Source organism: Protopterus annectens, chromosome 5.part0 (genome assembly GCF_019279795.1).
Source record: "Protopterus annectens isolate FY-2018-M chromosome 5.part0, PAN1.0, whole genome shotgun sequence".
Taxonomy (NCBI): Eukaryota; Metazoa; Chordata; order Ceratodontiformes; family Protopteridae; genus Protopterus; species Protopterus annectens.
The window spans coordinates 232,942,663-232,959,678 of NC_056735.1; the positions used below are offsets into that span (position 1 = coordinate 232,942,663).

Sequence of the window (17,016 nt, forward strand, 5' to 3'; positions counted from 1 at the left end):
CAAACAAGAACAATAGTTTCGTAAGTACTAGGGATACAGTGCAGGAGACCAGTAGGGAGCCTAGTCCAAATCCCCATTTGCTGTAAAACCCTGTTTGCTTAAGTGACCTGTCCAATGTCACACAGTAGATAATTGAATGTAGAAGGATTTGAACCCTGGCTGTACTGTTGCCACAGGCAAGAGCTCATTAACACATTGGAGCCTTAGTCCACTGCGTTAAGTGCCAGAGTAGCAGTTTTTAACTAAATGCAGAAATCTTTTACAATCTGATATTGTGGAGAAGATTGTATCATAGTAATATGCAACAATAACTGCATGATGAATGCTGAGAATCAGATGGTTCTGACCATAACTGCAAGTAATGCAGACTGTTTAACCTGATAAATGCCAACCCCCTTTGCAATTGCTGGAAGCTATAAAGAAGGCACTGCAAAAATATAGTACTAAAATGCAGCATGTTTAGACTGTATTTCACAATTCAGGCCTATTGGTGAATTAATTAATTTTTCAGTACAATGAATAAAGCAAAACAATTAAAGTTAATATAAATGCTGCAGCAGGCTTTGTTCAGCAACCTACAAGGCATAGAAAAAAAATCAGAAATATTGCTTCATACCACATACTATTTTTTTTTTGGGGGGGGGGCTTATATGCTTGCAGGACATGTCTCATTTTTGACTTCCATATGTCGGCTTTATAATCAAGAATAGCTGTACTCTCAGATATCACTCAGTACAGGTCTGATTTACATGAATGGCTGATAATGCCATATTGTTGCAGCATACACCTCCAGAATCAAAAGAGCCACATTGTGAACAGATGAAGCTGTATGGAGGGCAATGAATTAGGCCCTTGCCAGCCATACCAATATTATATTGCTTGGCTGTCTCTCCCAGTTACCTTATACACTGTTCAAACTTGTCAGTGTACATACAATTTTCTTCTTTACTTTTACAATTCTCAAAGAAATTTGCATTTCATTTAAAACTTTTGTTTCAGATCTTACAGAAAAAGCACTGACAGGCATTTTCTAAAGAAAGCAAAACACTCTCATGTTGAAAACAGACAACATGATAAGCAGTACATTTTTTCGTAGCTTGAAACTCGCATTTAGTGAGAATGCATCTGACAACCCATTAAAGTACAAGAGACGTGCTGGGATTTGTACTGAAGTGGTTATATACTGAAGTACTAATTAGCAGCTATGTGAAGGGTGCTGGAATTCAAAAGAGAAATGTATAATGCATTTGCTAACAGATGGGGACAGCCCAGTGGCTACAAGTGTCCCTTTTCAGGAGCAGTCCAGGAGTGCTGTATGGTGAAGTAACTTGTTCAAAATCATATAGAGGACAAATGAAGGATGAGGGAATTAAACCCTTCACTACAGGAAGTGGATCTTTAACAGCTGATAATCTTACTCACCTGCACTAAGCAAACTTTTTTAGCCCAAACACACTACATTTCATACCTGTGTGTCTGCAAAAAACAAGCTAAATTAAAAAAAAGTACTCATAGTTACAGTTAACATTAAACTCGTAGATTGTATGCTGTCCAGTTTATTCACAGCGAAATAATAAACAGTGTCAGCATTCAACAGAACAAGGAAACGAAGGATCACATCCAAAGAGCATGGCTTATATGATGATGCTTCTGTTTACTACAATCATTTTCCTTCCTTTACATTATAAGTACTCTGGCTCAAAGGTAGTCACTAGGTTTGAAGGCCATAGGACTATTGAGTTGCCTAAGTCAAATTTCCAGTTGCCCCAGAGCACATTCTAGTTAAGTGATTAGTTCAAGGACAGGGCATTAATATGATGCAAAGTCAGAGCTGTTCTGCAAAATTGAAAACAGATAAGCTTAGACATCTCTAAATCACTTAAAAAGTTAACAGAACAACATAATTTGCATCAACATGTAGTTTGTGAACTCCAAAACCTATGAAACTCTAATGACTAAGATTGACTTGACTGTAATCCTCTGTAATTTTCCAACGAAAAGAAGTAAAAGTTAATGGCGATCTAGCATCTGGTATGGAGGAATAAGGCTACTTCCACCTGTAGCTGGCTTACAGGATGTAATTCTGAGTACCTACTGTGTGAATCTAAGCAACTTACTTAAACACCAGAGGCAGAGGTCTGTCCATATTCATTAAGTATATCCACACCTCCAGGCTAGTTGCGCAGTATAATGCATCTGAGGTTATCCAAGTGCAATTAACTCTGGGCAAAACTGATATCCAAATTGTAGCTTGCTACAGATCCCCCACCATACCCCAGGATTCCCACTCCTGTTTTCTTGCTATACTGGAAAATATTAGGGTTCAACCAAACACCCTAATAATGGGCGATTTCAACTACCCCACTATTAACTGGGAAAACTACTCATGTACCAACTCCTTTGCTCAACACTTTCTGGAATTCATAAATTCCAATGCCCTGGATCAACTTATCCACACCCCCACCAGGGGCAAGAATATCCTAGACCTAGTCATTACCATCATGAGTGACCGTTGTTCCACACCTGAAGTCAACTCCTCATTGGTCAAATCCAACCATAAGCTAATCACCCTAGATATCCACATCCCCCCCCCCACCATTAAGGAAACCACGGTAAAACATTTCTCCAAAGCCAACTTCATGCTTCTTGAGACAGAAGTGGCGATCTTCATGACACCCATGCAGATGGACAATACAGATGTTCTTCATCTCACATTGCTGCAGTCCTTACATATGGGTAGTCCGCTGTCCTCGGTCGGCCCGAATACCAAAGTATTAGGCTGACGTCGGTCAAGGCGCTTATAACTGACATCAGGACGTCAGGGTACAAAAGCGCATGACCGACGTCATATCCTCAGTCTTTTTTGCCGCATGGTCCGATGCAGAAGCAGCGTTGCAAGTGCCGTTCGGCGTTCTGAAATTTTTCGAGTTCGGAGTTTCAGACCGAATCCAAGTTGGCTAAGTACCCCGTTGGGGAATATTTTGTTTTTCTTGCCTCAGTGTATTACGGATGTCAGAAAAAGTGAATAATTGTATTTCTTGTGGGAAACAGATACCGCATAGGGATTATCATTCTTTGTGCATTCCTTGTTTGGGGCCTGAGCACGACGTAGTCGGGTGTCGCTTTGTGCTAGGTTTAATAAGCGCACTATTAGCGAAGGTTAGATTGTGCTAGGCTGGTCTTCGATAAGCGGTGCAATTATAATATGCCGCCGGATACTCTGACGCCCGCTTCCTGAAGAAGCGCAAAGACAAAGCGGTTAAACCCAGGCAAGATGAGTCGTCCGTTCCGGACGCCGGTTCTTTAGAGGCTTCAGTGGAACCGGTGGTTCCGATGGAGGCTTCTCTGGAGTCTCAGGGGGAGACTTTAATTTTGCAGGATGTGGCCTCTCAAGAGGCAGGTCAGGCTGAAGGGGCTTCTCAGGTTTCTGTACTGCCCTCCCTTCCCAGGGGGGTTAGGCCCTCTCCTTCTGTTTCCAAGGCTTCTTCCAGAGGCAGGCCAGGTTTAGCTTCTGCTGGTGTCAGTCCTAGTTCAGCAGGGTCTGTGCCTAAGAAGCACATGCTTAAAATGGCAGAAGATTTGATTACTCTGATTAGAGGTTCTATGCCCCCTCCTGATAAGAGGCCTAGGGTGGAGCCAGAGTTGGAAAGTTTTGAACAGGCTTCGGATGATTCAGAGTCTTTGGCTGAAGACTTGCAGGAGTACACTCCTTATTCTGATTCTGATGCAGAAGATTCCACTCCTTCTGCTTCTCCTCCAGAGGATTTTTCTTTTTCAGAGACACTTCATTCTATGAGGGAACATTTTAAGTGGGAAGGTCAGGACTTCTCTGATTCACGGAAAAGGCTTAGGGAATTTTTGTTTTTACCTCAACATAGGCCCTTAGCTATACCCCCTGTTCTGGATGTTGTGCAAGATGTATTTTCAGAGGCTTCACTTAATCTTGATTCTCTGCCTCCTGCGCCTGTTAAACCGGATAGGTATTACAGGGTGCCTGAGGCTCATAAATATCTCTATAAGAGTCCTAGGGCGGACCCAGAAACTATTAGTCAGGGACCTAAGGGTGTCAGGGCCTCTGTTGTTAAGAATCCGGTTCCTCTAGATAAAGAGGCCAGAGCTTTGGATAGATGGGGAAAGAAGGTCTATACATCTTCTACCTTAGCAATGAGGGCTTTGAATTGCCAGTTTCATATGTTGAAATATCAGAATTTTCTTCTTTCTCAATTGAAATCTAAGGTGGATGCTCTGGCAGAAGGCATTGAGTGTAAAGAATTACAAGATTTGGTGCATGTCTCTGAACAGGTGGGTAAGCATTCTTTACAGTGTGGTTTTGATGCTTTGCAGGCCTCTTCTAGGGTGGCTGCCACTGGTTCAGTTCTTCGCAGGCACGCCTGGCTTAAGGATCAGAATTTATCTGACCATGTTAAGACAAGATTTTGGATGCTCCTTTGCAGTCTGAAGTGTTGTTTGGTCCACCTGTGGAGTCAGTCTTGAAGAAAATGGAAGACAAGGCTAAGTCTATGCAGACTGTTAAAGATTTTTTGCAAGTTCAGCCTCCAAGTTTAGTAGAAATTGGCCTGCTAAGGGGTGGACGTATCCTTCTTCTGATTCTCAGTCTAGGGGTAGATCTAGACATGGTAGGGGCAGAGCTCAGAGTTCCTTCAGACCTAGAACATGGAGTTCACCTGCACAATCTTCGAGTGAGGGCAGGGGCCAGCCCTTTCGTAAACAGGCCCAATGACCTACTTTTTCAGCTGCCAGATCCTTCTTGCCTGGCAGCACCTTTGGGAGGACGGTTGGCACTCTTCAAGGAAAATTGGATTTTAATTACCCAGGACAAATGGGTATTGGATATCATACACCAAGGTTACAAGTTTTATTTCCATACCTTGCCTCCTTTCAAAGGCATGCCAGACGTTCCTCCTCAGCAAAGACTAGAGGCTCACAAACAGATTTCTCTACTACTTCAAATAGGAGCTATACAACCGGTCCCTCTGCCAGAAGTGGGCCTAGGATTTTATTCTCGCCTGTTTCTAGTACCAAAGAAAGGGAACACGTGGAGACCAATTTTGGATTTATCTATCCTCAATACATATCTGGACATTCCCAAGTTCAAAATGTTGACGTTACAACAGCTTTTACCTCTGCTGGGCAAAGATCACTGGATGGTGACTCTGGATCTCAAGGAGGCTTACCTTCATGTTCCTATCAGGCCCAGTTGCAGGAAGTATCTGCGTTTTGGCTGGGACTTTTCATTATCAGTTCTCTGCATTGCCCTTTGGCTTATCTACTGTGCCCAGAGTGTTCACAAAGGTTCTGGCTCCAGTGATAGCTTTCTTCAGGCTAAAAGGAATACAAATCTATCCTTATTTGGACGATTGCCTGATTCTGGCTCAAGGAAAGGACGAACTTCTTCATCATTTACAGTATGTGATGGCAGTGTTAAGATGCCTAGGGTATTCTGTGAACGAAATAAAGTCCAGTCTAGTACCCTCTCAGGACAGGTGCTTTCTGGGTGTGAGACTGAATACAGCATCCCAGATGGCCTTTTTGACCCCGGACAAACAAAAGAATCTTTCTCTTTATTTCCATCAATTGTCTCGTCAGTCCAGGCTGACTGCAAGGACAGTCCTTCAAGCCTTGGGGTTCATGGCATCTTGTATTCTGGTACTTCCCAATGCCAAACTGCATATGAGGAAGCTACAATGGTATCTCAAAATGTATGGGCCTTAACACTGCCAAGATATGGACACTGTCATTCAGATAATACCTTGCATTCAAAAGGAATTTTTGTGGTGGGCTCAGGAATGTCACCTAAACAAGGGACTCTCTGTGACCCGACCAGAGGCGAGTCAGATTCTAACGACAGATGCCTCAGACAAAGCTTGGGGAGCTCATCTAAATGGAAAATGGGTACAAGACACATGGCCTGCCAGACTTCAACATTTACATATCAACTTGAAGGAGATGTTAGCAGTCCAATTTGCATTGATAGCTTTCAAGGATTTACTTCTTCCAGGGCAGGTGTTGATTCAAACCGACAACACAACTGTCATGTGGTACATCAACAAGCAAGGGGGGACACATTCATACCCTCTATGCAGACAAGCAATGATTTTGTGGGAGACTGCTCTCAGTTTACAGCTAAATCTTCAGGCAAGGTTTCTGCCAGGAACACAGAACTCCTTAGCAGATGTGTTGAGCAGACAAATAATGGATCCCCACGAGTGGAAATTGGATCCTCATGTATTTCAAAAATTGACAGTGTTATGGGGAACTCCAGACATAGATCTGTTCGCTTCTCCACTAAATTACCAGTTGCCAAAGTTTTGCACAAAAGGTTTCATCCCACAGCTTGGAAAGTGGATGCTCTCTCATTCAATTGGAGCAATCTTCACGTGTATGCCTTTCCACCACTGCCTCTCCTCCCAAAGGTACTCCTGAAGGTCAGACAGGACAAGCCAACCATGATTTTAATAGCTCCGGATTGGCCTCGACAGCACTGGTACCCATTACTGAGAAGTCTGGTACGGGAGCCTCCATGGCCTTTGCCTTTGATTCCACACCTGCTGTCTCAGGAGAACAGTCACTTACTCAATGTCAAACTTCAGTTTCTGCATCTAACAGCCTGGCATATTCGGTTTTAAACCTGGGAGGGTCTCAGCTTCCACAACAAGTTTTGAATGTTATTTTGGAGGCCAGAAGGCCTAGTACAAGGAAAGTTTACGCAGATAAATGGAGGAGATTTTTAATTTGGAGTACAGCAAAGGACTTTGATGTTTCTAAACCTAATTTAAGTGTTGCTCTTCAATACCTTACTGAGTTATTGGACAAAGGTTTGTCCTTCTCCTCTATAAAGGTTCATGCTGCAGCAATTTCTGCTCACTATGACTGTGACCCACCATTATTTTCTCATCCTTTGTTTAAGCAATTCCTTAGAGGGGCAAAGAATATAAGACCCCACGTAGAGCTCCTACTCCTGCTTGGGATCTCAATTTTGTGTTGGAGAAACTCACTCTACAACCTTTTGAGCCTGCAGCTACTGCCGAGTTGAAATATTTATCATGGAAGACTGCTTTTTGTTGGCCATTACCTCTGAGAAGGGTTTCTGAATTACAGGCCCTTATGGCGGTTGAGCCTTTCTTAATTTTCCACAAGGATAGGGTATCTTTGCGTACTAACCCTTCCTTTATGCCTAAAGTGGTTTCTAGTGTGGCTTTAAACCAAACTATTCATTTGCCTACTTTTTATGCAAACCCCAAAATAAAGGGGAAAAGATTTTGCACACTTTGGATATACACAGACAGTTGCGATATTATTTGAGCAGAACTAAAGGGTTCAGGCAGTCTCAGCAGTTGTTTGTTTCATTTGCTTTGGGTTCTCAGGGCAAACCTGTTTCAAAACAAACTATTTCTAAGTGGATTGGTTTTTGTATTGCTTTCTGTTATTCCCATCATGGTAAGGAGATTCCAGCTGGGATTAGGCCTCATTCCACTAGGGCTACTGCCACTTCTACAGCTTTTGTAAGGGGTAGCTACTAAAGATATTTTGGAGGCAGCTACTTGGAGTTCAGTGCATACTTTCTCTAAGCATTACCACCTTCCACTTTACTCTAAATCTAAGGCTGGATTTGCCACTGCAATTTTACAGGGCATTTTGGCAGCTCCTAATGCTTTATAGTTTTGCCATCCTCCCTTACCTCTGCTTTGGGATTCTACCCATATGTAAGGACTGCAGCAATGTGAGATGAAGAACATAGTACAGTTTTGTACCTACCATAAATGTAGATGTTCAAGATCCACATTGCTGCAGTCCAATTACCCTCCCTCCTTCCCCTCTGTAGTTTGAGGTGGTTGTGTGGTTTGGGTTGTAAATATTGTAAATATGGTTAGTGCAGGGGTGGTTGGTTGTTATTTGCTGTTTTTTGGCTTTGGCCTTTCTTTTTAGGGCCTTCTGACATCTGGGGCAAGAAAAGACTGAGGATATGACGTCGGTCATGCGCTTTTGTACCCTGACGTCCTGATGTCAGTTATAAGCGCCTTGACCGACGTCAGCCTAATACTTTGGTATTCGGGCCGACCGAGGACAGCGGACTACCCATATGTAAGGACTGCAGCAATGTGGATCTTCGAACATCTACATTTATTGTAGGTACAAAACTGTACTTTACGACTGCTGAATCCTACACAAATGCACTCTATAAGCACTTACATGAGTGCATGGATCGTGCTATCCCAAACAGAACCAAGACGCTGTCCTCCAAAAAAAGGAAGCCAGTCTAGTGGTCCCCTGCCATAAACAAACTCTACAACAGAAGGAAGAAACTGTTGCAAAAGAGAGTAAAATCCCATGAGTGGAGGAGCTTCCTGGTCAGCCTCACTAAGAAGCTGAGATCCCATATAAGATCCTCCAAAGCTAGCTACAAAAACAAAATCGCCACTGATTCTAAGGGCAACCACAAGGCATTCTATAGCTATGTCAAGAATCTCAATGGCAACACCCAGATCTGCTCTGAGTTACAGCACAACGGCATGAAAATTACAGAACCAACTGATATTACCAACATCCTGGCAGATTGGTTCAGTGCTAACTTTACCCCCCTCTCACCCCCTAAAGGGCCCATATCAGTACAGGAAGAATGCAGAGTCCCTGTAATCACATCTATGCAGGTAAAAGCTGCACTCTCTAAAACCAAAAACACAGCATCCACAGGACCGGACAACATCCCAGGCTGCGTTTTACATGAACTTCAGAACGAACTGGCTCCCCACCTAAGCACCATGTTCAATCATAGTCTCACATCAGGCTTTGTGCCCACTGAATGGTGCACAGCAACAGTTATCCCACTCCACAAAGGGGGAGCCACCACTGATCCTGGAAACTATTGCCCTATTAGCCTGACAAGGTTGGTCTGCAAGGACATGGAACATATCATCATGGAACTCATAAACAAAGACGTTGGTAACCTCCAAACTCTGAACCCCACCCAGTTTGGGTCTGTGAAAGGCAGATCATGCCTTCTGAACCTGATCAACTTCTTTGAGGCAGTCACCAAAGCCGTGCACGAGGGTATGGTGATTCACACAGCCTATCTTGACCTCGCCAAGGCTTTCAACACCACCCCCCATTCTGGAATTATAGCTAAACTCACTAAACTAGGTATAAATCCCTATGTCACAAGATGGGTTGCCAACTGGCTCACTGACAGAACCCACAATGTAAAAGTTGCAGACTCCAAATCTGACTTCAAACCAGTGACAAGTGGAGTACCACAGGGTTCAGTCCTGGGACCTCTCCTGTTTGGTATCTACTTCTCTGAAGTACAGGCTAACACAGAAGGCCTCTGGCTAATGAAGTTTGCAGATGACTGCAAACTAGGAGCCATAGTCGAGTCCCCAAATGATGTGGACATCCTACAGAAGGGCCTCACTGAGACAGATGCCAGGTGTCAGATGCATGGCCTCAGGCTCAATGCCAAAAAGTGCATTGTCATCCCCTTTGGTAAAAACTCTGTACCCATGAACTACCACATAAATGGCAGTCTACTTAATGCCGAATGTGTGATAAGAGACCTTGGGACCCAGGTGGACAGTAATCTCTCCTTTGATAATCACATTGCCACAGTAGTCAGGAAATCCTTCTATGTGGCACACCTCATCACAGAAGAGTTCTCATCCAGGAAAAGAGTTCATTGTTCCCCTCTACTCAGCACTCATTAGACCCATTATAGAGTACAACGCCCCTTTTGGAATGTACCTCACAAGACATCTGCAGCAGCTGGGAAGGCCACAGAAGTACCTCAAAAATAGGATTACTGGCCTCAAACAGATGCCCTACACTGACCATCTCAAAAAACTCCAGCTTTACTTTGTAACATATCACCTACTCTGAGGAGATCTCTGCCTAACATATAAAGCTATGTTAAACCCAGAGCTGTTGGACATGCTACACCTAAAGAAATCCCAATCCCTCTGAGCTACATGCTCTAGGGACCTAAACCTTGTCACCACAATAAGCAGGACATGCTGGAGGGATAGATTCCAGTCCTAGAGACTTCCTGTACTCCGGAACAAGCTACCCATCTATGTCAAGCAAAGTTCCTCATTAGCACTCTTCAAGAAAAATCTTGATGAGTGGATGGGAAATAGGAAATACACCCTGGGGATCACTTCTGTGGCTCTGCTCGACAGGGGCACAGGAAATTAACTTTCTTGGATGGCGTAAGCCAGGGAACCTTATTGGCTAGGCTTACTTAGGCCCTTGGGCCGATAGCCTAGTACCTACCTATGAACCAGACAGCTTTCTAGCTGAGGCATTTACACACACACACACACACACACACACACACACACACACACACACACACACACACACACACACCTCTCTGAGTAAAATAAATACACACAAGTCTGAGATTTAATTTTCAGAAACACATCCAATAAAAATAAATCTACCTCCATGCAGACCTAAGTACCATGTTCTCACTCATTTCCTGCAGTGTGTGTGAGAAATATGGTGTGGTCTGTGCAAAGTATATGAAATATATATTAATTATTTCTTCCACTTTCCTTATGGGAAGGAGGCTGGGACCTCCTCCACTGACTGGAAGACATTTAGATTGGGTTGAAATTTGGAAAAGAGATATTTTAATTTTTTTTATCCTATTCTATTCTTTAGCATTGCACTTGTATTGCAGGCTGGCTATGAGCCCCCCCCCCCCACTAAAGCTGGGGAACTGGTCGACTGCCCATTTCACCCCTATTATAATCCACCACTGCTTGATAACACTGAGTATTTTATGACTTTCAAAGCCATTAAAACATTTTATACTCATATTGTTTTTTCTGTATCTAGTAGTATATCAGAGCAGCCAAATTCTATGTACTTCAGAGAATTGTGATGTGGTCTCTCTGATCATAACTCAGTTTTTGCATGTTCTTGAAAGAGTCTACATTATGTTATTGAAAGGGCTGTAGATCAAACATCTTTTCATCAACCCCTAAAAAGGGAACTGCCATGTAAACGAACGTCCACATTAGCAATTTTTGTCCAAGGGGAAAAAATCGCTTGGCCTACCGAAAAAGACACATAACTTCAAACATTACAAAGTGGGGGGCTTCACCCCTCCAACACCCTCCCAGTGTGGGGGGGCTGTGCCCCCATACCCCCCTAAATAAATATACCAACTCTGAAATCGCACTACAGTGGGGAAAAGGGCAAACTCTCAAGGATGACCAAACAATCCCACCCCCCCGCCCCAAGTGAAACAATTGCTGATGTGGCAGTTCGCTTAAATGGCAGTTCGCTGTTTAGGGGTCGATGAAAAGGTGTTTGATGTACAGCCTTTTCGATAACATAATATAGACCCTCTTGAAATGGATGTCAAGATCAAGCTTTTCGCTGTGCTCTTAAGGTGAATTTCTTGACATCTGGTTTGTGAAAATTAAAAAAAAAAAAAAAACAGAACAGGTAAGGCCAGTCAGTAAAATGATACATAACTACAGAGAATGTGTGATGATCATATTTCTGAGTTTAAAGATCTTATCAGTTGTACTTTTTTCATATGAAGAATATACTGACGCATTATTTACATTTTAGTCTGCAGGAAATTCACATTCAAGGAGACTGAAAAACAGCAACCATTGCTTGAAGACCAGCAGTGGAAAAATGATGTAAAGAAACCTCATCACTATAATTCACAGATGAAGAGTTTATGTGATGGTCAGCTCAGAGCAGCACAGCAGTGGAGTTATAAGGGAAATGAACCATTACATTTTATGAAACATGAGAGTAGTTTAAATGCAAGTAAATACAATGAGTGCAGTTTTGCTGTAAAATACACAACTCAAGCACATGAAATTCCTCAAAATGTATGCAAATCTGTACAAAGTTGTAGGTGTTATGGTGCTAGCTATATATGTTCTGGATGCACTGTGGATTTTCAACACAGTAATTCCTTAAGACTGTTTCAGGGACTTCAGTCTGGGGAGAAACCATTTAAAAGTTCTCAGCCTGTTGGGGGTTTTTGCCACAAACATACCTTAAGTGTACTTGAACAGATTAATTCTGGAAATAGACTGTATAAATGTTTTGAATGCTGTAAAAGCTTCTGTAGCAAGTCTGTGCTGAATATTCATCAGGCAGTGCACTCTGGAATATATCGTAATTTAGGAATGGCCTCTGGTCCTCACACAACATTAAACAACCCTAAACACGTGAAGAAATTAAAGCAGAGAAAAGAACCATATAGATGTTCTGAATGTAACAAGGCTTTTAGAAAAAAGGTTTGCTTGCTGAATCACCAGTTGGTTCATTCTGGTCAGAAACCATTTAAATGTTCTGAATGTGATAAGAGTTATTGCAGCAAGTTTCACCTGACTATCCATCAGCGAACACACTCTGGAGAGCGGCCATATAAATGTCCTGAATGTAGCAAAAGTTTTAGTAACAAGAGATGTCTGACAAGTCACCTGAATATTCACTCTGGAGAGAAACCATTCAAATGTTCTGAATGTAGTAAGAGTTTTTCTAGCAAATTTAAGTTGACTGTCCATCAACGAGTACATTCTGGGGAACGACCATATAAGTGTACTGAATGTAATAAGACGTTTAGCAATAAGACTTGTTTGATAAGTCACCAAGATGTTCATTCTACAGAGAAACCATTCAGATGTTCTGAATGCAATAAGAGTTACCGCAGAAAGGCTGGACTGGAAATGCATCAGCGAATGCACACTGGAGAGCGACCATATAAATGTTCTGAATGTGACCAGACTTTCAGCAAAAGATTTTGCTTGATAAGTCACCAGATGGTTCACTCAGGTCAGAAAGCATTTAAATGCTCTGAATGTGATAAGAGCTATTGCAGCAGGTTTCAGCTAACAGTTCATCAGAGAGTACACACTGGAGAACGACCATATAGGTGTTCTGAATGTAACAAGACTTTTCGCAGTAAGAGTTGCTTGACAGGTCATCAAAAACTTCACACTGGAGAGAAACCATTCAAATGTTCTGAATGTGACAAGAGTTACAACAATAGGTTTAAGTTAACTATCCATGAACGGATACACTCTGGAGAGTTGCCATATAAATGTGCAGAATGTAACAAGTCTTTTAGACAGAAGTATTGCTTGATGCGTCACCAGATGGTTCACTCTGGGAAGAATGTTTAACTGTCTTGAATATAATAAGACATTTTTCTACAAGAATTCTGTTTCAGTACATCAGTTTATTCATACCGAAGGTCCGAATGGAGAGATAAATCAGCAAGAAAAGGAGAGTAGTATCACTGTACTGCTGGAACTGAATCCATCCTCAAGTCTTGGTAGGTACCTTCATATGGTGGTGGACCCTGCTTTTACAAAATCTCTCCAGGACAACACTGATATGTAGTCTGATATATTTTATATATCATTGTGAAAGGTTAAAAAATTTAAAAAGAAGACTGGGTGCAGATATCCCAGGATAAAAAAGTGCCAACTGCTGATAAACGCACTGATGAAAGGACTGGAAAAAAAGGCAGAGTAGGATCCTTAGGACATGGAAATATTCCTACCAGAAAGTTAGGTCAGGCTTAAAAGGGGGATGTCCCCTTTTGGCAGGAGGAAGTCATCCACAAAAAAACACAAAAACTGACAGGCCATAAAAGAGGCATAGAAATGACAAAGTCGACTGTTGAGGTTAAAGAAGAATGTATGTATTGTTGTTATGCAAGAATCCCAGAATTTCCAGACAAAGGATTTGTGGAAAGATTAAGAAAGAAATTAGTGGAAAGAAAAATACTGGCACATGAAAATCTGTCAAAAGCTGAGAATAAAAATTTGTATTCATTAATACAACAGATCCATGAAAATATTACATAGTCAAAAAAACATTGAGCCACCTAGAAAAAGTGACAAAATATAAAGAACAAAACACAGAGATTTTTGAAAGGTATAAAAAGGAAACATGGAATGGGAAAGCAAAAGAGATACGCTGTGGTGCAGTACTTATGCAAAGAAGGAAGTCAGACTAATTAATACAAAAGCAGTTCCAAAGATATTTGAAAATAAACGCAGGCAAAGGCATCTGGACAAGAAAAAATTTCACAATACAAAAATAAGATCATAAAGGGAGTATGTAGAAAGCAGGATTAGTAAGGTAGAAGTTAAACAGATAGAAACTGAAATGATGGATTGTCTGCAAAGTGAATGTGCTGGAACCTGCTTTGGAAGATTCACAGGAAACGGAGAGAGCAAAGAAGATGCCCTCAGTCCAGAAAAAAATGATCTAAGAGAAGACCTGATTGGCGTAATAGAGATCGATTGATGTATTAAGATAGATGAAAAAATTTGATCTCATAAAATAAATACGACCCCACATGCTAGAAGACTGGTTAAACAGATTAACAATGTAATCAGGACTGTTAAGAGAAATTAATGTGATATAACAGAAATAAACAGGATATATTCCTGTAGAGCTAAATTAATAATGGGTGAAGTGATACTACTAAAGTGTAGAGTGGTAAAGAAAAGGAAGGGAACAAGCAGAATGTCACCATGGAAGCACCAAATAGAGAAAACTATAAAGCAGTTAAGATTAGAAGTATCACAGTTAGAAGAATGTAGAGTAGGGAACAGATCCTCAAAAGTTGTTAGAAAAATAGACGTGGCAAAGGCAACACACAATATCAAAACAGACAAGGATTTATCATACACTAATTCCAATAATAAACCAAGCATACCAGCACAAACAAACAATTTAGAAGATATGCAGATAAATGTAAAGGAAAAGTACAAAATAAGCAGTTCATTAACGAAGCAAAAAAGTTTTATAGAGAATTTGGAAATGTAGCAAAAGGAATGGAAACACCAACAAAAAAAAAAGAAGAAATAGGGATATTTTGGTGAACTGTTTATGAAGACCACATTGAACATAATAAAGATGCTGAATGGACAGAAGAATTTAAAGAAACAGTAAGAACCTCTAATATAGAAGATATGTAATCGGATGAAGTAACAGCCAGAAAAATTGAGACAAAATTAAGAAAAGCTCCTACCTGAGTCCCGGACACAGTACCCAACTTCCGTGGGTATTAACATCTTTACACACAGATTAGCCTTGACCACATCCTGAACATACACAAACCTGGTCAACAACAGGAAAAATTATATTCGTCTTTGAGTGAACCTGCAAGAAATCTTAAGAACTGTAGACCAATAACTTACCTTCCAACAATATACAAATTAATATACTCAGATTGATGCAGACAGAGTTTATAGTCATCAGTTATGGCAATAAAAGAAAGTCATGTGGAACTAAGGATAAACAAAGCCATAACAAAGAGTTGTAAAAAGGAAAAGAATTAAGTATGGCATGGATAGACTACAAAAAAAAGCATAAAGCAACATCCCAGATTCATGATATATAAAATACACCCTACAGTGACTAGTTACATTGCAGTGACTATGAAACAGTGGCAAACCTCTTTGCAGCTGATCCATGGCAAAGGTCAAATTTTTATCCCAGGGATAAAAATACAGAGAGAAATATTTCACAGTGATTCTTTGTCACTGCTGCTGTTTTGTGTTGCTCTTAACCTGTTTAGCTGTTTACTTAACATCTTAGGCTATGGTTACAGTTTAGCTCCCAAAAACTAACCTTGTTTAAATGCATCTCTATTTTTTGTGGATGACTTAAAATTGCATAGATTGAGATCACTGTTGCAGTATTCCAAACAGATGGGTAACCACCGCTGGCATCCAGCTGGGGTATCAAAGCATAACCTTACCTAAATTGTACATCTGACATATGATGCTTGCAAGCAGAGGGGTATATAGGTGAATGCATGCATGTAAATCCTTAGAGTACCTTGCTTCCAGCCTGAACATAGGACACACACCTATCAGTCTGGTTATCCTTTGGTCATTGGTACTGTAGCTTCTTAAAAATAGATACGTGACCCATTGGGGAATCTTCCTTTACTTGCTTATATTGTTTACTGTATTAGATGTCAGCTAAGAGGGTATGTGTGAGTGCAGCAGGCAAATTCCCTACAAAGACCTCAATACTCAGCGTGTCTTCTACCTTGGCATGGAACATGACTAAAAGGCATGCTCCATTTGCGAATCCTTTCTGCCCAAGAGTTTGCGATCCTTTTTGTCTTCGCTCGACACTTTCTTAGAGAACCAATGTATGATGCATTTTGCTCACTCCAAGATGGCAGATTCAGTCATTCAGAGGCACTTCCACCTCAGAAAAAAACTCCACCTCAGAAAAAAACTCAAGAGGCCTAGGCCCGGCACTCAGTCTGCACACTGAAGTTACAGAACCTATGGTATTTCTGACCCCTACCTGTGACATCCTCTACCACAGCCCTGCTGAAGGCTGGTGTAGCTTCAGAGTGTCATAAGACTGAGGAGACTGCTTCTACTGAGAAGGGGGAACTGCACATCATTTCAGAGGGATCAGAAAGCATCCCCCAGATTTTTAGTTAGGGAAGTTAATTTAGGTACGTTAGGGGTCTGAACTACCCTGCTTGGTTCAAGTGGATGTCACGCCAAAGAAAAAGCAACCAAAGACAAAACAGTTTCCTTCACCTCCTCTATGTAGAGAGAGAGAATTGACGGACCTCTCTCAAGATCTGCTCAAGGCCATTATGGCCCTCAAACCACCACCTTTTTCTGCTCCCCCTCCCTCTTATACCCTTCAGAAAATAACTGTAGATTCATGTACCGCTGAAATGAAGATGCCCTTGACTCTGACCATTCTGTGCACTACTTCTCTCAAATTCACTCCTTCATATTTCCTGACTCCCCTATAGAAGAAGCTTCTTTTGGGGAGACTGTTATAAATATGATGAAACATTTTGTGTGGGAGTCGAGACAAATTTCAGAGGTCCAGCAAAGGTATTACAGCTTGTTGGAAGTGGGCATTCCTGCACCTTCACCAGCCCCTGCAGTCTTGGAAGTCTTTTTGGATGTTTTCTAGTCTACCTCTACAGTTCCTGATTAACAGTCCTCTGCCCCTAAAAGATCA

General features: G+C 41.6%; 1 protein-coding gene across 1 annotated transcript in view; it reads left to right on the top strand.

Annotated features, from left to right (window-relative positions):
* The window catches only part of LOC122802554 (gastrula zinc finger protein XlCGF57.1-like), a 276,153-nt gene extending 262,348 nt beyond the window's left edge, over positions 1–13,805 (top strand). The window contains exon 4 of the mRNA XM_044072215.1: positions 11,599–13,805. Coding sequence (XP_043928150.1) covers positions 11,599–13,172 — 1,574 coding nt within the window. The 3' untranslated portion in view covers positions 13,173–13,805. The remainder of the gene's footprint in view (positions 1–11,598) is intronic.
* Positions 13,806–17,016: the final 3,211 nt, after the last annotated feature.